Raw genomic sequence first — 23,579 nt, 5'->3', positions numbered from 1 at the left:
CAATCCCTGGTTAACAATGCAGTAATGTTTCTGGAACATACTGTCTCTGAAGCTCCCTTTAGCTTAGAAGGTTGTTATGAATTGGCTGGCTTCATACTGTGTGCCATCATCTGAGGGAATCAGGTTGCAGTATATAAGCCCTTTAAGCAGGTGCTACAGCTGGGCAAATGCGACAAAACTGTCATGAATATGCACACACATTCTGAGTGACTGGTTGCTTTATGACCACACCCCTTTTGATTTGCTATTTGCAAGCATTCATATGAATGACTTATTTGTTCATACCAATGTTTGGGAAATGGCTGTTCTCTGTGCAAATAGGAACAGTCACATACAAGCAAGGGTCTCTGCTATGTATTATTTACTATTCATTATTCTCCTGTTTTAAAAGTTCCAGTCATGCAGTTAGGGAGCAGAAGCAATACCACATGATTTAGGTAAGGGTAAGCAATGGCACACCACCCATAATGAATAGCAAATAGTCAAAGGGATCCGTTAATAGATTTCCCAAAGCCTGAAGTTTGTTTATAAATTTGATCCACGTGTTTACAGAAAGTGAGCAAGTTCTTAGAAATTCAAACATGTTTGTGAACAGATGAAAATAGACTAAATTGGCAAATAAAATATTAATGACAAATAGCACAAGTCTTTTCATCTGGAAATGTGTATCTAATTTCAATGATGAAGGCTGCAGCCTGCATTGCTGCGGAACAGCTGTTTGAAGGCAGTCAGGCAGCAGAAACTGTCAGCCACAGGATTAGTGACTGATCTCCCTGATAGCTGCTGTTATACAGGAAGCAGTAAGAAGAGCTCAGCTTCCAGAGTTTCCAAAAATCCAGAGAAGGAAGTTATCTGTGGGTCGGGGAGAAAGGTGGAGACATTTATAGCAACTGGCAAGGATAGATATGTCAGCTAAAGGGGGGCTGGAAGCTGAGAGCATATTGCAAATATATTTGGGGCTAGACTGTACAACCCTTACTCGCCTGGTTAAGTACTTTCTTACACAAAGAAACATGCTATTGGCTGTGTGGCTACTCCTGTGTGCAACCATTATTCAGTCTAGCCCTGGATGAATATATCACCAGAAAAGCTAATCTAATATTTGCACTTTATCCTTCAGATAGAATTGTAAGTTCTGATTATCTGAATGTATAGCAGTTAGATCTTAGGAAAACAGATTTTCACCCTCTATAATGCAGTTTATTTGCCTACATGAATTGTCCAAGGTGACACTACACAGGAAATCTGCAGCAAAGCTGGGAATAGAACCCCAGCTTCTTGACTGTTCCCTGATTTATCTATTGGACATGCCACCATGCTGCTGGTGATCATAATAAATACTAAAGAGATACAAATCTGATGTGCTTTTACTCCACAGGCTAAATAGAAGCACTCAAGACACAATAAGATCAGTTTCAAATGTATTTTAAAACATTACAATTAAAGATTACCCTCTAAAAGCAACAAATAAGGGAAGACCACAGAAAGGAGAAAAGCAAAAGTAAAAGGCAGAGGGAAGACAAATACATTTAAATAAAGATCACTATTCCCCTTTCTCTCTCAGAATATAGTTTGATCAACATATGTATCCTTTCAAGTTTGCTGTTTCAGAAAAAAGTAAATTAACTCTCCTTTTGTGTATACAACAACAGTTATTTTGAAACACCCATGTATTCTGACGATGTTTTCTCCAGTGCAATCTTCCTTAATGTTATTTTTTTCTGTGACCTTTTAGAACACAGTATTCTCTCTTATCTCTCACTTTTGTTTGCCATTTGACTCATTCTGGAATTGGGCTTTGGAGAGAAAATAATCATAAGAGATAAATGTCTTTCACCTAGGTACAATCTTTATCTTTGTAACTGTCTTTTACCCGCATAGCTCTATTTATTTAAATATATTTGTTTATTAGGCCCTGCTTCATTTGGCTTTATTTTTAAAGTTATTTTTGTTTAATTATAGTAGGTAATAAAAACGCTTAGGATGCAGAGTTCCCAACAAGTTGTGATGTTATTGCTGGTCTAACAAAATAGCAGATAAAGATATCAAGGATGGTTTCTTTTTAGTGGTCAGTCTCTTGCCATATAATCACTAGACCCATCGAGAACAATCTCAAATTGCCAGATACAGCTCTGAAATACAGTCACTGCCTCTTCTGACAGTGGATCTGGAATTGAAACTTGACAAAGCTTAGGTTTTGTCAAGCATGAATCCCAGCATGCTAGGCACACATCCACTGAGAAGGACCCCGAGACTATACCCAGAACTACCCAAACTAGAACCCAGACAGCTGAACAAAATTCTGGCATGGATATTAGCCAATTGATGCATTTTTGTCAATGGTCTATCTATGCAACATTTAGGTCATCTTGTGGGAGTTGCAAAGAAACTTGACCACGGTCCGGGCCTATTGAGCTCAATGATTAACCAACCGGCATCTGATTTCTCTGAGAGGAATGCTATTCTCAAGCAAGAGGTGGAAATCTTCCAGCAAAATTTGGGAAAGCCAGTGAACCTGTGGAGCATGTTAAAGAACAGGCTTCACCCTGTTGTTTTATAATAACAAGGTGGGAGAGATAGTACTGACAGGTAGAAGATGCAAGTCTGCTTTGTTATGTATAACATATTAAAATGCTTCACGGACTTCCTGGAGAATGGATTCAGTGACATTACAATGGAGGACACCTGAAGGATCCATGCCAATGTAAACACCTTTCTTGAATAAAAGATATACTGGGCCTTATTTTTTGTGCCTGTTTAGCTATGGAGCCAATAAAGCAGTAATGTAGCACAATGCTCTGGATTCCATGGACAGTAAGGGACAGTGTAAATTATTGGAGTCCTGCTTCTGACTGAAACAAGCATTGGAGTAATTTGTCATAACACTGTAGTTGCCATGGCTACTGGGTCACAGCACTTAGAGATGCAGCTACATTTCCTGGCTGCTCCCATAGCACATGTGATGGTTTACCCAGTGTGTAAGGAAAAAGGAACACCTGGACATTGGTTTTCACTCTCTGGATATGTGCACCTGAGGCCAGGAGTGCTAGAATAATTTGTATTGTAGGGGTGTTGAGAGCCATTAAACCAAACTGTAAACCCTGTATATGACAGGTTTCAGAGTAGCAGCCGTGTTAGTCTGTATTTGCAAAAAGAAAAGGAGTACTTGTGGCACCTTAAAGACTAACAAATCTAAGGTGCCACAAGTACTCCTTTTCTTCCTGTATATGATGTAAACCACTTAAAGCCAGGGGATGCGGCTTGAATACTCCCACCCGTATGAATCTCTATGTCCTGGTATATATCTGAAAGAGGATATGGAGAATGGAGTGCACTTTGGCTCCTGCTTAGCGGCAAGGGTCTTTCGCCTTCCTCTGCAGCATGTGGCACAGGTTACTTGGAGGTTTAAACTAGTGTAAATGGTGGATTCTCTGTAACTCCAAGTCTTTAAACCGTGATTTGAGGACTTCCCTAACCTCTGGCTGAGTTACTGGTCTATTACACGTGTGGGTGGGTGAGGTTCTGTGGCCTGCAATGTGCAAGAGGTCAGACGAGATGATCATGATGGTCCCTTCTGACCTTAAAGTCTGAGTCTATTCTGAGGAAGGGTAAGACCCCAATTCAACAAGGTACTTACATTCAGAACCTATAGGACTGCTCCCGTGCTTAATGTTAGACAAGTACTTAATCATGCAAGTAGCTTAAATGGGACTAGTGACGTTGTTAGAGTTACATCAAGTACGTTGGTGAACGGGCAGCTTGGTGATTAAATTTGCATACAGTTTGGGACTAGAGCCTAATCAGTGTATCCTCCCCATGAAGTAGAGGCCATTAGCATTATGGGAGTTATGCAACAAAAATCCCACATTTTGAATTGTGCATGTAGCTTTAAGGATGTATGGCAGGAGTAAGGACATCCACAAATTAAAAAGAGTACTTAAAATAAAGCTTACATTTATTACTTATGGAAGTCTCGTAACAAGCCCTCTGCTTATGCCAGACTGTTTCAGAGGGGGCAATCTCACAATACCTTCTGCTGGCCAACTGTGGCGCACCAGGCCAGAGCCATGACTAGACAACCTCACCCCAGATGTCTCAGCAATGACTCCACTAACACCTTTTTCCACATAGAAAGCAACCCTGTGGCAGATTTATTTATATTCCAGATAACACTGCCCACAGTCCTGAAGCAAGCCTTAATGCCCCAACTTAAAATTTTCAGACAAGCCCTCCTTCTCCACCCCAGGTTCTTCAGATACTCCATGGCCATTTCCTTAGGCCCTCAGTGTTCCTTCAGAAATGAAATAGTTGGCCAGAATGATAGCCTGGGATAGGAGGATATCACAGTCTTTTTATATTCCTCAACTGTCCGCCCTGGGCCTACCTTCTTCCCCTATGTTCCAAGCAACCTTCCAGTTACTCTTTCTGGCAACCGCCCCAGGGTATGCTCTACAGGAGCGAGCTCGCTCGGGGCCTGCCCTGCCCTGTCTGGGGCTATACTTCTACAACTTTCTCCATCCCATCTGGCACTGTGCGGCTCTCTTCTTATCCTCTAACTCAGGTGTCACCCAGCCTCTCCTTAGGCCAAACCTGGATGCACCTGCCTAGTCATCAGCCGAGCTGGACCTGCTTGACTTAAAGGGGCCAGCCACTCTGTAATACAGAGCGCTAGTCCTCTAAACCTAAAGCATCTGTTTAAAAAAGGAATGGGTACTTCTACTGTCCATGCTTTCCCCACACCACTCAGCCTAAAATCAGTCCTAATCTAGAGGGACCACTTCCAAGTATGAAAAAGTAGATTGTGCCTCATGTTCACTCATAGCTTTCTCAGCCACGTGTGATGGTGTTTGTGATGTGGGTTGGTATGACGTGCAGGGCAGTGAGCCTTTGCCAAATCATTTGACATGGTCTTGGACAGCCATCATATGACAACAGTGAGTCACTACTGACCTGAACCATATTCAGTCAGATTACCTAGAGATGGAAGGCTCCATTGCCCACCAGTCCTCACAATCACCCAATTCCCCTTATCAAATCCTTTGTGCATCAGCATCATTATTAGTATGGGACCACAGCAGAAATCCACTGATGTGGGCTCAGCTGTGTTAACTTCTACAGAAGAGCCAAGAGAGGGAGAACTAAACAATGGGTTTTAGGGGCTCCTACCAACGGTGACTATTATTTACTTTTTCCTTAATGGTAGATTGGTCAGTAAAAAAGAACCCTAGAGAGTTTGTCAAATATCCATGCAATAAATGGGAGTTGCCTGGGTGCCTTTAAAGGCAGATTTTGCCCCTCAGGGTTCTATTCTGCAGCTCCCAATAATGAATAAAAGTTACTTTGCACACAGAATAAATCCCCTTTAGATCAAATACTGCTACAGAAAGTCACTAGTTTTCCTGCTAGAGATTCAATGTTCCCCCTCCAGGAGCTACACTGAGGTAAAGAAAGAAGAAGAGTTAGAAAAATAAAATAAAATTGTGGCTTTAAACAAAAATGCATTTGACCCAGACAGCAGATTTCAGTTAAAAAGTGAATGACAAGGAAAGATATTCACATTCAAAGCTAATATAATTGAATTCTGCTTGCTGTTTCTCATTTAATACACACTTTAAGACTGAAATACCGTTACTGCTAGTGGAGTGATTTTACCAAGCACTTCCAAATGAATGCTGTGCAGCTGTGTTAGAAGAGTCTGTTGTGGCAGGAAGCGACCTAATAGCTATTTTAGGGATCCTCAGCTATGGATGACTCAGGAAGAAAAGAAAAAGAAAAAAAGCATCACTACTCAGTTTTCTATTCGATCTAGATATTTACAAACAAATCACCATGGCTACTCAGATGTTAGTCCTGTTTCATTGCAGACGTCAAGAGTAGGCTTTTTTGGTGCTAAATTTAAGGGTCCTATGCTGTGAGATGCTGAGCCCCCTTAAATCTTATTAATTTTCACCTGGAGTTACAGGTGCTCAGAATCTTAGGCTGAAATTCAGACTCAAGCAGAAGACCCAAACCTGGCCTTATGCACCAGGTAACACCAATGGTAATGACACGTCTTTAAAAATCCCATCATATTTTTCACAATAGTAGAGATGTTATATGTACTTTAAATGTTTGCTCAGATCCCAATTTGATTAATTATCTGTTGTCTACTTTAAGTTTGCTCCACAGTTTCAACTGGAACACACACACACACACACACGCTGTAGCGGGGAGCTGACAGTGGCCACTATAGTTAGATTTCAGAGTAGCAGCCATGTTAGTCTGTATCCGCAAAAAGAACAGGAGTACTTGTGGCACCTTAGAGACTAACAAATTTATTGGATCATAAGCTTTTGTGGGCTACAGCCCACTTCATCGGATGTATGAGGTGGAAAATACAGTAGGAAGATTTTATATACAAAGGGAACATGAAACAATGGGTGTTACCATACACACTATAACGAGAGTAATCAGTTTAAGGTGAGCTATTACCAGCAGGAGAGAAAAAAACAACAACTACAGTTAGTTTGTCTACATTTTTTCCATTATAAAAAGAGAGTCTTGTGACCTTTTTACAGAATTTGTAATTCCTCCACTGCAACAGGCCTTTGAAATTTGGCAGGGAGAAAGCAGTGAGGACAAAAAAGTGCCTTTTTTTTCTCCCAAGAAAATCCATTCAGATGTGACCGAGACAGAAATCAGAAAATCTCCTTTTCCACTCTGTTGCTTTTGGTCACAGCAAAATTCTGGCAAAGTGCCAAAATAACCGAACATGGACATTTTCATATAAGGATGGGTCCACACCACTACTAAAGCAGCATTAGCAACCACACACTTTGTACAAAGAAAAGGAGGACTTGTGGCACCTTAGAGACTAACAAATTTATTTGAGCATAAGCTTTCGTGAGCTACAGCTCACTTCATTGGATGCATGCAGTATATTTGCTGTAGCTCACGAAAGCTTATGCTCAAATAAATTTGTTAGTCTCTAAGGTGCCACGAGTACTCCTGTTCTTTTTGTGGATACAGACTAACACAGCTGCTACTCTGAAACCTGGCACTTTGTACAGGAACCCTAGGAGGACAGTCTGCTTTAGAATACAGGATAGACAGTGCTCAGCGAATGAAACAGGGCTGTGTAGTGAATGACACTGTTTGTAGGTGCCTGCCTTGCGCTCTAGAAATTGGAAGGTGCGCAGAGATCAGGGCAAATGAAGGCAAGAAAAGATGGATAGGCTGCAGCTAAGGATTATGAATGCCATTCAGGAAACCCCAGTTCTGCCTCTGTCACAGTTGTCCGCTGAGATGCTAAGCAAGTCATTTAAACCAAAAATGTGGCAGGTGGCCATTAGTTCTATGGTCCACATTTTCTGGGTGCCCAGCTTGAAACATCAGGGCCTGGTTTGCAGAAATGCTGAACACTCACAAGGGCAACTGAAGTGTCAGGCACGGCAGTGTGCTTTGGAAGAACGAGCACAGGGTTTGGAAGTTCAGTTGAGTAACTCCCTGGCTTTGCTACTAATGGCCTCCAGGAAGTCTTTGTCTCAGCTTCCCCTTTTGTAAATGAGGAATAATAATGCTCTTATCTCACAGGAGAGAACTGATGAATGTTTGTGAGGCACTCCTATGACAGTGAGGAGCTCTCTAGAAAAAGACCACAAGGAAATTAATAATTCTATTGTAAGCAGAGTCAGGATGAGCTCCACCCCGACATCTGGTGGTGAGGTGTGGCAAGTTGTGGAAAAGAACTTCAGGGGCCGATCTCATTTGCATAGGCACACCCACCCCGCCTAGAATGAGGCCATAACTGCCCAAATGGTCACTTTGGTTGTTGTGGGATCCCCAGTGTCTCTGTTATTGGGGCGGGAAGAATAAATTGTTATTACCCTGATTATGGAAACTGTGCTTGGAACTGTACTTGGCCTTTTGTTATGATGGAGGGACTCACCATCAACTAAGCAGCGCTCGCTAGGCAAGGGACATGGGTTCCAAAACTCTGTGAATTGAGAGGCTTGAGACAGGTATTAGTACCTGGTGGTGTGGGCCCTTTTGTGAGGGCCTCAAACACCAGTTGCACCTCTCCCTCCCCACTGTGGAATGTCAGAGCTAATTTTGGGTCTATTAAGAGTCTTGCTAGAGGTACTGTGCTGAATTCACTTTGGCCTTATGGTGCACCAGCACTAAGGCTCCTACTACTATGAGCTGAAATCACTGTGTCAAGTAGTGGGGAGTCGGAAGATCTAGAGTGCAGTGGTGCTGTTTGTGGATAGGCTGGCGGAGCGTTTGTGAGACGGCGAGGCGAGCTGTGCAGAGCAGAGCTGTCCATGAGATGGTGGAGTGGAGCATTTGTGAGACGGCGAGCTGTGCAGAGCAGAGCCCTGTGGGGCAGTCAGCTTCAGGACATGTAAGGTGCCCCTTACCTCTTTCCCCACACACAGGCACATTTTAGCCAGACTGGGGAGTAACACTATGCAGATGAACTTTTGAACTCTGGGGCTGGACTTTTTGGACTTTGGGTGATTTGTGGATTGCTGGACTCAAGAGACTTTTGGGTTCTGGGACTCAAGAACCCGAGGGAAAGGATGTGGCCCAATTTGCTGGGGTGGGTCTTTGCTCATGGTTTGGTTAATGAACACTAGTTGTGGTGTTTCCCCAATTTAATGCTGATGTCGTTTACCTCATGTTATTAAAGATTCTCTGCTGCACCGAGACTCTGTGCTTGCGAGAAGGGAAGTATTGCCTCTTTGAGGCGCCCAGGGGGTGTGTAAGATTTTCCCAGGTCACTGGGTGGGGGCTCAAGCTAGTTTTGCATTTGCTTTGATGAGAGGGAACCCCTGTGTACTGAACCCGGCCCTTGCTGCTATCAACTTGGCCTGGCAGAAGGGTTACACTATATTCATTGAAGAGGCGATGGATAGTGTGTACTAAATGAGATTGAGGGGAACTGATTAAGTGATGGGGAGAAAAATATTGAATAGTTGCCTGAGCACCATGCATCCTGTGCACTGAATGAGGCAAAAATAATGGAAAACATAGTATGTGATCATGTAATAAAGACTGTATAATAATGCATAGGGATAAGGGGACAGAATTAAGGTTGCATGGAAAACCTAAATTCTTGTGTTTCCTAGCTTTCTAGTATACGACTTTGCAAACTAATTAACATTCTTCTAACTTATTTTTGTAGGGAACACACAAAGCATGGTGTTATTAGTATAAATTAATTACTTCAAAGCATAATATTTGCTCATGGAAATTCAAGATGCTAGAAAACAATATTTTATGTTACATTATGTTCCTTAATACATATTAAGGCATTGCCATTAACCTTTCATAACAAAGGCAAAGCAAAGCCATCCATGACACACTCAGATATGACATTGACTAGAATATTCTGTTCTTTTACTTGAATCAGCATTGTGTTGGTTTATATTAAAAACTTTTTCCAGTTTATGAATTATTCTTTGTGTACACATGAGACAGGATTTGCTTCAAGCAATATCAGTTTCCTCAGATTTTAGTATATTATTATTCATAGCTGGTTGTAAATGTAAAGCAAGGTGATCTGGATCCAGTTTCAAAAATATGAAGTATAGATTTGCGGCAGTTAATCATTTGTCACTAAGATTTCCTTCACAATTATTCTCTAGTCAGACATGAACATTTGAAACATATGTTTTGAACTGTAATTCAGTGGGTCACTCACACTGCACCTCATTTGGTAAGTGGGGGTAGTAATGTCAACTGTATGTGCAGGACATAGTGGGTGGGAATAGATGTTCCTACCTCATGGTGTGGACTCTGTTTAGAGATACTAGATTCCATTTGACACTCCTCATGTAGTGTTTAGAAACAGAGGTGATTAAGAAGAAACAAGTCTGAAGAAATTGAGTCTAGCGATCACTAGAGCTGAAATCACTGATAAGTTAGTCTAAGTAAGGGGTTGAGCCCCCAAGACTTCACATGGGGACAGGGTTGTGGTGAAAGGCAATGCAGAGGCTGCAGCAGTGAGGTTCCTGGTGACCAGTGAAGTCAGTAAGAACTGGATCAAGTGGTGGAACCTCAGAACAAAGCAATGCTACTGGAGGCAGCAGCAAGCAGAGATGACAGTGACAATGGTGAGCAACAGTGGAGGCACTGCTCAGCCCCCCATTCTCCAACACACCCCTGGATTCTGGGACTTCCCTGGCCTCAAGCAACCAACAGTGAGTGGGGTGCAGCAGAGGGAAAAGGTTAGTTGTTGGTTAAAGGGACACTCATCCATCAGACTTTCACACAGCAAGGGGGGAAACTGAGGCAAAGGACTGCTGCCCAAGATAGTGTGGGGTGGGTGTTTACTTTTGACTCATTGTTGCAGTGTTTCCCCCCACTTAACGCTGTGTTCCCTCCTCTTTTAATCAGTATATCCTGTTATGGGTCTATTACAGGAGTGGGTGGGTGAGGTTCTGTGGCCTGCAACGTGCAGGAGGTCAGACTAGATGATCATGATGGTCCCTTCTTGCCTAAAAGTCTATGGATCTAGGGGGATGGCTTCACAGGAAAGAAAAGCCCGTGACTGGCCTGTGCCAGCCGACTCAGGAACTCAGGCTGCAGGGCTGTTTCATTGCTATGCAGATTTCCAGACTTGGGCTGGAGCCCAAAATGTGGGACCCTCCCACCTTGCAGGACCCTCGAGCACCCTCTCCAGCCCAAGCCTAGAAGCCTACACAGCAATGAAACAGCCCTGCAGCCCAAGCCATGTGAGCCTGAGTTGGCTAGCATGGGCCAGCTGTGGGTTTTTCTTTGCTGTTTAGACATAGCCTAGGGGACTCTGTGCTTTTGAATGAGGAAGTATTGCTTCTCAGAGGCACCCAGATGTGGTGTGTAGTTTTCCAAGGTTTCTGTTTGGGGACTTGAACCAGTTCTAGTCTGTATATTAAGAGGAAATTGTAGGTATTGAACCCACCTGGCAGAAGGGTTGCATTTTGGATACTCTGGAAGGTAGGCCTTACTCTTATTATTCCCTCCCAGTCAGCCCTTTCCTGGAATCCTGCTAAGGGCTGATGTCACATTGGGGCTGACTAATATAGTGATGCATCTCTTTAATGTCACCATAATGTAATTTCAGAAACTCCCCTCAGCATTGTTTTCAGAAAACACTGCAAACAGATGAGTTAAAGTTGAGTTCACTTACTTTACTGTGGGTGCTGGAAAAACCAGAAAGCATTATCTTCAGTGCTTTTCCTGGAAAAGAAGTGAAGCAGCAGCAGTGCAGAGCTAGGAAAGGTGCATCAGCTGTAAGGCCTCTTCCTAAAAGGCTTTCTGTCAGTAGGAAATGAGAAGCAACAGCTTATTATTGTGACTCATGAGCACTGTGAGATTTGTATGAATTTTCATTGCACTAATCTTCACCAAGCTAAAGAGTGAGGACATTATTATTTCTCTGCCAACAACTCAGTATTTTGTAGTTCGGATACACTTCTCATGGGTAACTTTTCCCAGGATATGTTTTGAAATAGAGCACTTTCTATGGACCATGTCCTCAGTTCAGCCTCATGATCTGAACCTCTTTTAGGTGACCCTGTGGTGGTAGTTTGAGGATAATTAATTGGATCATGCAACAGGAAAATAAGAGAAGCTGGGGGCAGATGCAAATTGAATCAGTTCTACTGAAGTCAGCAGAGAATTTGGCCTGCTATATATTCCTTCTAGAATTTGCTCTTATAAATGTAAGAAAGTTTAATCTTATCCCTCTAGTCAATGGTGATCCTCTTCTGCCTCTTCTTTTGCTAAGATGCTGAGTTTCCTTTTGGGCTGCTGTACAGTGCTTTCTTCCAGCGCAGACTTTGGCACTTTATTCCAGATACCCCCTGAGTAAAGGAAATCTGCCTGGACTGCTTTAAAACTAACCTGTTCTTCATTTTCAGCCTATGTTCCTTTTTCAAGTTAGTATGCTGCACCAGTTGTGGTCAGCAATCTGTACCTTTTTCTTTTAAGACCTTGTATACTATCCTGTACTTTCAAGAGATCAATATCTTTGCCTCTTATGGCATAAGCTAAATGGACCAATTCTTTCTTTCTTTTTTTTTATTTTAAAGAAAAGAAATTGCACTTCCCAAACTCACACTAAGCTGGTTGCCCTTTGACCAGTGATGGCTCCTCTGGGCAGGCAGGGTAGAAATTGTTCTGAATCAGGTATGGTATGATCTTTAACTTAGCTGAAAATTGGTTCTGAGGATGTCTGTCCTTTTTTGCCTTCATAAAGCGCTTTCAGATATTATGAATTTCAACTGCCTTTCACATACTTTTTCTAGTGCATCAGGGTCATTCCCATAATATGGGAAATTAAACTGTACATGAAATTCTGAAAATCTTTTTACTAATGCTTGAAACAGTGAGAAAGCTACCTCTGTCACTTAATATGCAATGAAAACCCTATAGCAGCAGTTCTCAAACTGTGGGTCGGGACCCCAAAATAGATCATGACCTCATTTTAATGGGGTCGCCAGGGCTGGCATTAGGCTTGCTGCGGACTGGGCCTGAAGTTGAAGCCACAGTCACACCGCCCTCAGGTTACAGGCCCTCCATCCGCGGCTAAAGCCCTCGGGCTTCAGCTTTGCCTCCATCCCCATCTGGGGTAGTGGGGCTAAGGCTTTGACTTTGGTTCCCCTGCCCAGGGTGGTGGGGCTCAGGCAGGCTCAGCCATCAGTCCCCACTCCTAGGGTCTGGAGTAATTTTTGTTGTCACAGGGGGTTGCGGTGCATTGAAGTTTGAGAACTACTGCTCTATAGTCTTATGGTGAAATCCTGGCTCCACTGAGGTCAATAGGAGCTTTACCATTGACTTCAGCTGAGCCAGGATTTCACCCCTACTTAGGGTTGTCAACTTTCTGATTGCAGAAAACCTAAGACCCTTGCCCCACCCCCTTCCCTGAGACCCCACCCCACCCCTTCTCCAAGGTCCCCCACATGCCATCCACCCTCCCTCCCTCTGTCACTCGCTCTCCCTCACCCTCATTCACTTGCTCATTTTCACTGGGCTGGGGCAGGGGGGTGGGGGTACAGAAGGGGGGTGAGGGCTCCAGCTGGGGTTGTAGGGTTTGGAGTGATGCAGGGGATGACAGATTTGGGGTGCAGGAGGGGGCTCCGGGCTGGGGAATGGGGCCGAGGAGTTTGGAGTGGGAAGGGGGCTCAGGGCTAGGGCAGGGAGTTGGGGTGTGGGAAGGGTTTCAGGTTGCACGCTCCGGGTGGCACTTACCTCAGGTGGCTCCCAGAAGCGGTGACATGTCTCTCCGGCGCCTAAGTGTAGGCACAGCCTCTGCACACTGCCTCGCCCACAGGCACCTCCCCTGCAGCTCCCATTGGCTGCGGTTCCCAGCCAATGGGAGCTACGGAGCTGGCGCTCGGGGAAGGGCCATTGTTTGGAGCCCCTTTGGCAGCCCCTGTGCCTAGGAGACGGAGGGACATGTCACCACTTCTGGGAGCCATGTGGAACCAGGTAGGGAGCCTGTCAGACTCACGCCAACCGGACTTGTAATCTGTGCTGACTGGAGCCACCAGGGTCCGTTTTTGACCGTGTGTTCTGGTTGAAAACTGGATGCCTGGCAACCTTAACCCTACTGTAGAGGGCCTCAGTACACACACCTGTGACTTGTTTTCTCTCTCACTTCTGAGCAACACTGACAAGGATTTTAGAGTTAGCCTTTCTTTGCCCTTACATTGTTTGTCCTTTGAAGCTATAGGGACCTTTTTACAAGGGATTCATTCTACATATCTAACTCTTACAGTGGTTTAGTAGGAGTTAGCTAGTGCATATAAATCCCTGTATACATAGAAGGGAGAATAAGCATTCCCCATAGTCTGACTATATTTGGCTCATAGTCTCATTACCTAACTTGTTTACACTGCACTGAATTAATCACTTACTAAACCAAAAGCCTAATCTTGCCAGAACAATTTTAATGTATTTGCTCTGTTTCACTGTATATCCCTAGCTAATTAGCAAATATATTTTCTTTTGACAATGTAGCGTCTTCAAAGTCATTGAGTTCCAATGTAAGTTAAACAGATCAACTTTTGCAGCATCTCCTGTGTTTGCTGCATGTTTACACCCAGAAATGTGCCCTTGTTTGACGGACATAATTTGAATGCTAATTCTGAATCATTTATAATGATTTCCTGCAGACTATTTCAGGACAGCATCAGTGTTCGTGTTGTACATCAAAAAGTTTGAACTCTGAATACACTGGGCCAGAGCTTCAACTGGTGGAAACTGATATAGCTGCATTGCCTTCAGCAGAGCTTTGCTATTGACACTGGCTGAGGAGCTGGCATCTGATGTCTATCATCTTTGACTAGAAATACATTGACTTCAGTGGGGTTATTTGTTCTGCTAGAATGTTTTCAGGATTAGGCCAAATCATTTACTCAGATAATTCAGGAAGTTTTGGTAGATATTTTCTTCCATGTCTAGAATCCAGGCAGACTGACCCTTACCTATCTTCCTTTGTAGTTAAGCATTTCATACTGAAGCTACGGTACATTCCTCATTCACAGAGATTTCCTATTGCCTCTTACTTTATAAAGTACAATAAATCTCTTAATTGTATAATATTTTGTTGTTAATCAGCATGCTTTATCTTTGCATTGTAGTACAGTGGGCTAGCTTGCCTTTATTATATTGACTGCTTTGCATTATATTCTGCTTTTATTATATTCAGCAGTAATGCAAGGAACCTACAGGCCTGTATCCTGTAAGACATTAGCTTCACCTAATTAGCATAAGGCTTGAGGCCTATGAACTTTGAACAGATAAACTTTGAACAGATAAATGGCCCACTGGAAAACCCCAAGTACTGGGGAGCTGAAAATAGAGTGTTTAAGGGGAATTTCTGACTACAGAAACATGACCAAACCCCAAGAGTGTCATGACAACGAATTGACGTGCATAACAGGTGCATGAGCTACATCCACAAATTCCTAACCACAAGAGGGCCAAGGTAATGAATTGACGTATATAATAATAAGTTGAAATCATTGATATACTAACCTGTAGAAGAAAGATACTCCAACAGTAGTAAGGTGAGGGAATACAGATAAGGAAAAGGGGAAATACCCCTACTGAATATGCATCAAACATAGTGGTGTCAGTGTATCATATTATAAAAGTTGCATTCCAGCTTAGGGACAGTAGGAGAAGGAGATGTAGTCCATAGGAGGTGCCAGAATGATGGCCACTCATGATTAGGGAGAGGGTGATGGTGATGAAGAAGATGATGACTAACATTTCAGGTTGTTCTGCAAGGGACGGTGTGAGTATATGGATGTGCAGATATACAATCTGTTGTATCTCTATCTACCTTACTGAGTTGGGTGTTTGTGACTGTGTTAAGTGTATTAATAAACTATTTGTATATATAAAAGAGTTTCTATAGTGTGAATTGTTGCAACTGTGCATATCGGGGTTCCCAACCAGGGCGCCAGAACAAGGGGAGCCAGGGGACCACAACCCCCCACTTTTTAGTGGCCATAAGGGTGAGCAACGGGGGGAGGGAGCAGAGAGGAGCAAGCACGGGGTAGGGTCTTGGGGGGAAGAGGTGGCATGGGAACGAGGCCTTGGGGGAAGAGGCGATGCAGTGTGGGGAGGCAGGGCCACGGTTCGGGCACCTGGGATCCCCCCACTTTTAGGGCATTTCCGCTGCTCCTGTTCCCAATTATATAATAATTTGAATAATACTGGACCTTATCTTGGGACAAGCACCTGTCAACCCTCAGAGTGATAACTGGGGATTCTTAAGTAATCAATATAATTAATATATAATCTATAAATCAGGCTACAGCATATACAGTCATTGTCTTCCATTTCCTTTGGTTCCCTCATGCTGTTTTATCTTACTCAAGTTATAGTGTGGGTTTGTTGGTTTGTTTTTGTTTTTGTTTTTGCTTTTCTCTTTTAACTTCCATTTTCATTTTAATACTGATTATAAAAAGATGGTGATTACAATCTTCTACCTTTGCAAGGTATATTCAATCATATCTGTTTGTGTGACCATGCCAAGTCTAGCTTTTTTGGCTCCCTTAACAGTTGATGCACATATCCAATTTAAAGGCAGCCCTGTACCTGATTGACAAATATAGTTCTTACCTATTTTGTTTGCACAGTCATTTCGCATTCCAGTTCTTTCTGGTCAAATGGCCAATATAGTTTGGACTGTGAAATTTCACTGTAAAATATTCTTAGCTCATATTGACCCTTGTCAAGACCTTATACATTTCTGCTAAATCACTTTTTCCATAGTGTAAAGAATCCAATTTCACTAATAGGACAGTTCTTATTTAAAAGAAGACATTGCTGCTTACAGGGTCAAATCAGACTATGAGGTTTCAAATAATTTCAGGCTACATTGAAAGTTCTCTTTATGGGGGCTTTTGGGAGAGAGATGGTATAGAGGAGAACTACTTAGGGAAGGAGGGCGAGGCATTTAAACTCACTTCTTATGGTCTGTAAGGTTTAATTAGTTACTCCCATTTGTCTTTGTTTTATTTTGTTTTTAAATAACCACAAAGGGAGCCTAGAGCTTATGAGAGCCACTTTATTTATCCATCTGTTTGTAGAAATCCAAATAACTAATGATCATTTCCAGCTAACTTTTAATTGTCATTAATCATGCTTTTCTTTACTTTCAACTTCATGAAAAAACTCATACAGATACAGACAGACATCATCTTCCTTTCCAAATGCAAACAGATGGACATCATACCAGAAGGACTGAAGGTAAAAAATCCATTACAATCTACATACCACACAGACTATGCTGACAGCTTGTGCCACACGCTCTCAAAGAAACTGCGGAACCACCTGATCAACATCCTCTGCAGCAAATAGGGAAAGATTAAGAATGAGCTCTCAAAACTGGATACTCTCATAAAAAACCAACCTTCCACACAAACTTCCTCGTGGCTGGACTTTACAAAAACTAGACAAGCCATTTACAACACACACTTTGCTTCTCTACAAAAGAAAAAGGACACTAAACTATCTAAGGTTTCAGAGTAACAGCCATGTTAGTCTATTCGCAAAAAAGTGAGCTGTAGCTCACGAAAGCTCATGCTCAAATAAATTGGTTAGTCTCTAAGGTGCCACAAGTACTCCTTTTCTTTAAACTATCTAAACTACTACATGCCACAACAGTGGTTCCCTTAACCCACCCAGCAATATTATTAATCTATCCAGTTATGCTCTTAGCCCAGCAGAAGAATCTGTCCTTTCTTGGGGCCTCTCCTTCTACCCCTCCATCCCCAAGAACATGATACAGTTCTGTGGTGATCTAGAATCCTATTTTCGACATCTCCGACTCAAGGAATATTTCCAACACACCTCTGAACAACATACTAACCCACAGAGACCTTCCTACCAAGACTACAAAAAGAAGGATTCTGGGTGGACTCCTCCTGAAGGTCGAAACAACAGACTGGACTTCTACATAGAGTGCTTCCGCCGATGTGCACGGGCTGAAATTGTGGAAAAGCAGCATCACTTGCCCCATAACCTCAGCCGTGCAGAACACAATGCCATCCACAGCCTCAGAAACAACTCTGACATCATAATCAAAAAGGGCTGACAAAGGAGGTGCTGTTGTCATCATGAATAGGTCGGAATATGAACGAGAGGCTGCTAGGCAGCTCTCCAACACCACTTTCTACAAGCCATTACCCTCTGATCCCATTGCGGGTTACCAAAAGAAACTATACCATCTGCTCAAGAAACTCCCTGAAAAAGCACAAGAATAAATCCACACAGACACACCCCTGGAACCTCGACCAGGAGTATTCTATCTGCTACCCAAGATTCATAAACCTGGAAATTCTGGACGCCCCATCATCTCAGGCACCGGCACCCTGACAGCAGGATCGTCTGGCTATGTAGACTCCCTCCTCAGGCCCTATGCTACCAGCACTCCCAGCTACCTTCGAGACACCACTGACTTCCTGAGGAAACTACAATCCATCAGTGATCTTCCTGAAAACACCATCCTAGCCACTATAGATGTAGAAGTCCTCTACACCAACATTCCACACAAAGATGGACTACAAGCCATCAGGAACAGTATTCCCGATAATGTCACGGCAAACCTGGTGGCTGAACTTTGTGACTTTGTCCTCACCCATAACTATTTCACATTTGAGGACAATGTATACCTTCAAATCAGCGGCACTGCTATGGGTACCCACATGGCTGACTTAGAACAACACTTCCTCAGCTCTCGTCCCCTAATGCCCCTACTCTACTTGCGCTACATTGATGACATCTTCATCATCTGGACCCATGGAAAAGAAGCCCTTGAGGAATTCCACCATGATTTCAACAATTTCCATCCCAACATCAACCTCAGCCTGGACCAGTCCACACAAGAGATCCACTTCCTGGACACTACGGTGCTAATAAGCGATGGTCACATAAACACCACCCTATACCGGAAACCTACTGACCACTGTGCCTACCTACATGCCTCCAGCTTTCATCCAGACCACATCACACGATCCATTGTCTACAGCCAAGCTCTATGATAAAACCTCATTTGCTCCAACCCCTCAGACAGAGACAAACACCTACAAGATCTCTATCAAGCATTCTTACAACTACAATACCCACCTGCTGAAGTGAAGAAACAGATTGACAGAGCCAGAAGAGTACCCAGAAGTTGCCTACTACAGGACAGGCCCAACAAAGAAAATAACAGAACGTGACTAGCCATCCCGTTTAGCTCCCAACTAAAACCTCTCTAATGCATCATCAAGGATCTACAACCTATCCTGAAGGACAACCCATCACTCTCTCACAGATCTTGGGAGACAGGCCAGTCCTTGCTTACAGACAGCCCCCCAACCTGAAGCAAATACTCTCCAGCAACCATACACCACACAACAAAACCACTAATGCAGGAAACTATCCTTGCAACAAAGCCCGTTGCCAACTGTGTCCACATATCTATTCAGGGGACACCATCATAGGACTTAATCACATCAGCCACATTATCAGAGGCTCGTTCACCTGTGCATCTACCAATGTGATATATGGCATCATGTGCCAGCAATGCCCCTCTGCCATGTACATTGGCCAAACTGGACAATGTCTACGTAAAAGAATAAATGGACACAAATCAGACGTCAAGAATTATAACATTCAAAAACCAGTCGGAGAACACTTCACTCTCTTTGGTCACTCGAATACTGACCTAAAAGTGGCAATTCTTCAACAAAAAAACTTCAAAAATAGACTCCAAGGAGAGACTGCTGAATTGGAATTAATTTGCAAACTGGATACAATTAACTTAGGCTTGAATAAAGACTGGGAGTGGATGTGTCATTACACAAAGTAAAACTATTTCCCCATGTTTATTCTCCACCCCCCCCCGCTCCCCCCGGCTACTGTTCCTCACATGTTCTTGTCAACTGCTGGAAATGGCCTACCTTGATTATCACTACAAAAGGTTCCCCTCCGCCCTGCTCTCCTGCTGGTAATAGCTCACCTTACCTGATCACTCTTGTTACAGTGTGTATGGTAACACCCACTGTTTCATGTTCTCTGTGTATATAAATCTCCCAACTGTATTTTCCTCTGCATGCATCCAATGAAGTGAGCTGTAGCTCACAAAAGCTTATGCTCAAATAAATTTGTTAGTCTCTAAGGTGCCACATGTACTCCTTTTCTTTTTACTTTCATTGATACTGTTTAAATAAAAGTTTGCCACTTTTTTTGTATTTATCTAATACATTTTAATAACCCTATCTCCCACTCCCCCCAAGCAATCATAGAAATTAGAGACAGACATATTAGATTACATTACCATTCTCCGATGAAGTGAGCTGTAGCTCACGAAAGCTTATGCTCAAATAAATTGGTTAGTCTCTAAGGTGCCACAAGTACTCCTTTTCTTTTTGAGAATACAGACTAACACGGCTGTTACTCTGAAACCTTCCTGTAGAAGGTTTTTCCCTATGTTTTATTTGGTAACAACAATTCTTCCACTACCTCCATAGACACTAATAGATCTCTTACCATTTTAGAGAAGCCCTAACTCCTAGGAAATATTTCTTAACAGGGTAAGGGTGACATTTTCAAAAAGTGCCTAAGTGAGGTTGAAGCCAATAGGACTTGGGCACCTTAGTCACACAGGGAATGAGGCCTAGTCTTCTAACTCATGTAAGAGCATTTGCAAATCCTACCCTGTATTTTCCTTTTTTTCAAGCTATTTTGATTACTTTGTTTTTATGAGCTTATAGCAGCCTAAAAAAGTCCCCCATCCCTTTGTTGTTTTCATACTTTTGGAGCCTTAGTCTCACTTACACTCATGAGACTTTACTCATGACTACTCTGACAGAGTAAAGTGGCCTTGAAGTGAGTACAGATACAATTTATTCCCATGTAAAGCTACCATTTACATTGACAGACAGGTATAAAGAACAAGGCCCTTGGTGTTTATTCACCCTTTAGATATTGGATAAGCATATGTGTAGTTTAGTCAAGTGTAACAAGCTGTACAAGCCCACTTCATTGCCCTCTTGGCTATTGCATTCCCTGCCTCAGCTTTCAGTAGTGGCAGCAGAGGGCCAACAGAGAATCATGGTACCAGCTCCTGCTCCCAGGGAAGCTGTGCAATTGTGTTAAATTCTATGTTAAATCCATCGAAAGCATCACACAGGCACGCCCATTTCCTGGATGATGTTGCAGTCCCCTCACCCTCATCCCTGATGCCCTATTTCACAAGAGTCAGCTAGCTAATTAAGGCCCACTTCTTTCCTGAGATGCAGGGGGGTGGGCTAGTCAGGCAGCCAGCCCAGCTCCAGGCCTCTGCCCCCAGAGGAGTGTTATCCTTCACTCCTCAAGAGGCAGATAGTTTGGGAATGCAGCCATCTATTGGCCTTTGTTTCTGCCATCACATTAGGTGGCAAGCTGATTATCTAGCTTGCTTTCCATATCATTCCTTTTGTAAGAGGTTCGTGTCATAGCTGCTGCTTTCCAAGTATCACTGTGCTATTGAGTATTGATGTGATAGATTATTTTTCACAGATGTATTAGCACATCTTTTCCACATTTATTCTGCTCCTACTTCCTTCTCCCATTTAACATTTACTGTTCCCCTTTCATATTTCTGTCCTCCCAACATCTTGCAGGTCAGTATCTTCTGCACATTTACTCCATCTTCCAGCTCAGTAATAAAGATGCTAAATTAAATTGGGTTTAACTCTGATCCTTGCAGGAGTCCAGTAAACCCATCCCCATGCCACTTCCACATATTACTTTACACCATTGCCATTTGGTTAGAGTCCTGCTGGCAGTTTCTTTTCATTTACCAGTGCCTTTAGCTAAAGCAAGTTTAATTAATTTTTCCAGTAAGATTTTGCAAGGCACTGAACAAACACTATTCAAGTCCAGACAGCACGGACTGCAGTCCCTTCATACACTACTTCTGGAGTCTGATCAAATTTATCTGGCACAATTTCTTTGAAGGAATCTTCTTCTCTGTGCCTGGAAGCTGGGGGAGTTGCGGGGGGGAGAGAGATGGGGAGGGGAGAAGAGAGGAACAGAGTATCCAACCTCTTATACCTTTACTACTGCAACTTCCTTGTTGTTTTCTCTCCTTCCCATCTCACCCCCTTCTAGCTGATTCAGAACACAGTGGCTGAAATCAATTTCTTGCCCTAATGCTTAATCCATGTTATCTTCCTCCACTTTGAAGCCCTCTGGCTTTCCAATTCAAGATCAGGATTCTTGTCCCCACCAACAACTGTGGCCCTGGCTACATCTCAGATCTTACTTCTTATTACTCTCCCAACAGCCACCTTTTCTGTGCCAATGAACCCCACCTCTGTTTTTCCTTCATCACTGTGGTGTTGCACTCCATAATGTTTTATGGAAATATGCTTATGAGTGTGAATATGATATAACTAGCATATGCCTTATGCAAAAGGTCTCTTGTAAGGTATCATTACAAAGCTTATAATCTACTGAGTGTTTTCATACATGCATACAAATAGTATCATTCTTGTATCTGAAGCTAGAAATATAAAGTATAACTCTGAGGTCCTATTGTAACTATGCAAAGTGTGGGCCATTAATGGTGGTTTAGAATCTTGATGGCTCCCATTGACTAGGACGTAAATGGCACTGTTTACTTGCAAACCTTCCTGGGTATGTGTGGGCCAACCCTGGAAGAATGGGGACTGGGGTCTCAAAGGACATGTGAACATGGCACCTGATACTGGAATCCATCTTAAACCTGGTGCTTTTCCATTTAGAAGGAGGGATGTGGACCCAGAGAGACAAAAGGTTCCCGCATCATGCCAAAGCTATAAAAGGGGGTAGAACAGAATAAAAGGGGGCTACCAGCCATGAAAAAACCCCTAGTTTCCACCTAAGATGACTGCTGAAACTAACAAGGAGTGTACCAGGGGAAAGGATTAGGCCCAGACTAGGAAGGAGTCTAGTCTGTGATCAGTTTCTTAATGTATTAGGCTTAGAGTTGCATGTTTTTGCTTGGTGACTTACTTTGTTCTGTCTGGTTTCAGAGTAGCAGCCGTGTTAGTCTGTATCAGCAAAAAGACGAGGAGTACTTGTGGCACCTTAGAGACTAACAAATTTATTGAGCATAAGCTTTCGTGGGCTAAAATCCACTTCCACGGATGCATGCAGTGGAAAATACAGTAGGAAGATGTGTATATATACACACAGAGAACATGAAAAAATGGGTGTTGCCATACCCACCATAATGAGAGTAATCAGTTAAGGTGGGCTATTATAAGCAGGAGAGGGGGAAAAAAACAAAAAACCACACACAAACCAGTTCAATCCTACTTTTTATTCTTAATAAAATCACTTTTGTTTATTATTGAACCCAGAGTAAGTGATTAATACCTGGAGGAGCAAACAGCTGTACATCTCTATATCAGTGGCATAGAGGGCGAACATTTTATGTTTACCCTGTATAAGCTTTATACAGAGTAAAATGGATGTAGTTGGGGTTTGGAGATAGGTGACCTGCTGAGCAGTTTTTGGTTAAAGTCTGCAGTTTTGGGGGTGCAGCCCAGACCCTGGGTCTGTGCTGCAGCAGGCTAGTGTGTCTGGCTCAACAAGGCAGGGTTCTGGAGTCCCAAGCTGGCAGGGAAAACTGGCTCAGAGGTAATTCCAGCATGTCAGGTAAACAGTCCCAAGAAAGCTGTTCCTGTACTTCTCTGGTGGACACATCCAGTTTTGCTGTATTTAAAATAAGTGTTTCTAGCCCTTATGGAAATACAAGGCACAAAATAACGCAAACCCCCCCCCCTGCAAAAAAAAAAAAACCCACATCCCCTTCCCCCAAACCTCTGCAATATGAGCTAATGCACAACTGTCTGAGCTTGCATTAGACTGATGCAATGGTTCATCATACACAAGCATACTCCACTTGAGCTGCCAAGATCTCATGGAGATGTGAGCTGCCTCTAGGCACCTCAATTATGAAACTTAATCTTGGAAAGCTCCTCTTTTAGTGTGGATAATTTTCTCACACACCCAGCTAAAATGCTTTGACAGCATTGTTTGCAGTGGTGTTGTAGGTGTGTCCCTCCTAATATATTAGAGAG

The 23,579-nt window shown here is 43.0% G+C and overlaps 1 protein-coding gene across 1 annotated transcript in view; it reads right to left on the bottom strand.

The window, feature by feature from the left end:
* The window catches only part of RAB3C (RAB3C, member RAS oncogene family), a 217,990-nt gene extending 206,725 nt beyond the window's left edge, over positions 1-11,265 (bottom strand). Inside the window, exon 1 of the mRNA XM_043547118.1 lies at positions 11,153-11,265. Within this exon, the coding sequence (XP_043403053.1) occupies positions 11,153-11,185 (33 nt within the window). The 5' untranslated portion in view covers positions 11,186-11,265. The remainder of the gene's footprint in view (positions 1-11,152) is intronic.
* Between the last annotated feature and the right edge of the window lie 12,314 nt (positions 11,266-23,579).

This window comes from Chelonia mydas, chromosome 5 (assembly GCF_015237465.2).
Source record: "Chelonia mydas isolate rCheMyd1 chromosome 5, rCheMyd1.pri.v2, whole genome shotgun sequence".
Classification (NCBI taxonomy): Eukaryota; Metazoa; Chordata; order Testudines; family Cheloniidae; genus Chelonia; species Chelonia mydas.
This window is presented reverse-complemented; position numbering and strand designations above follow the sequence as displayed.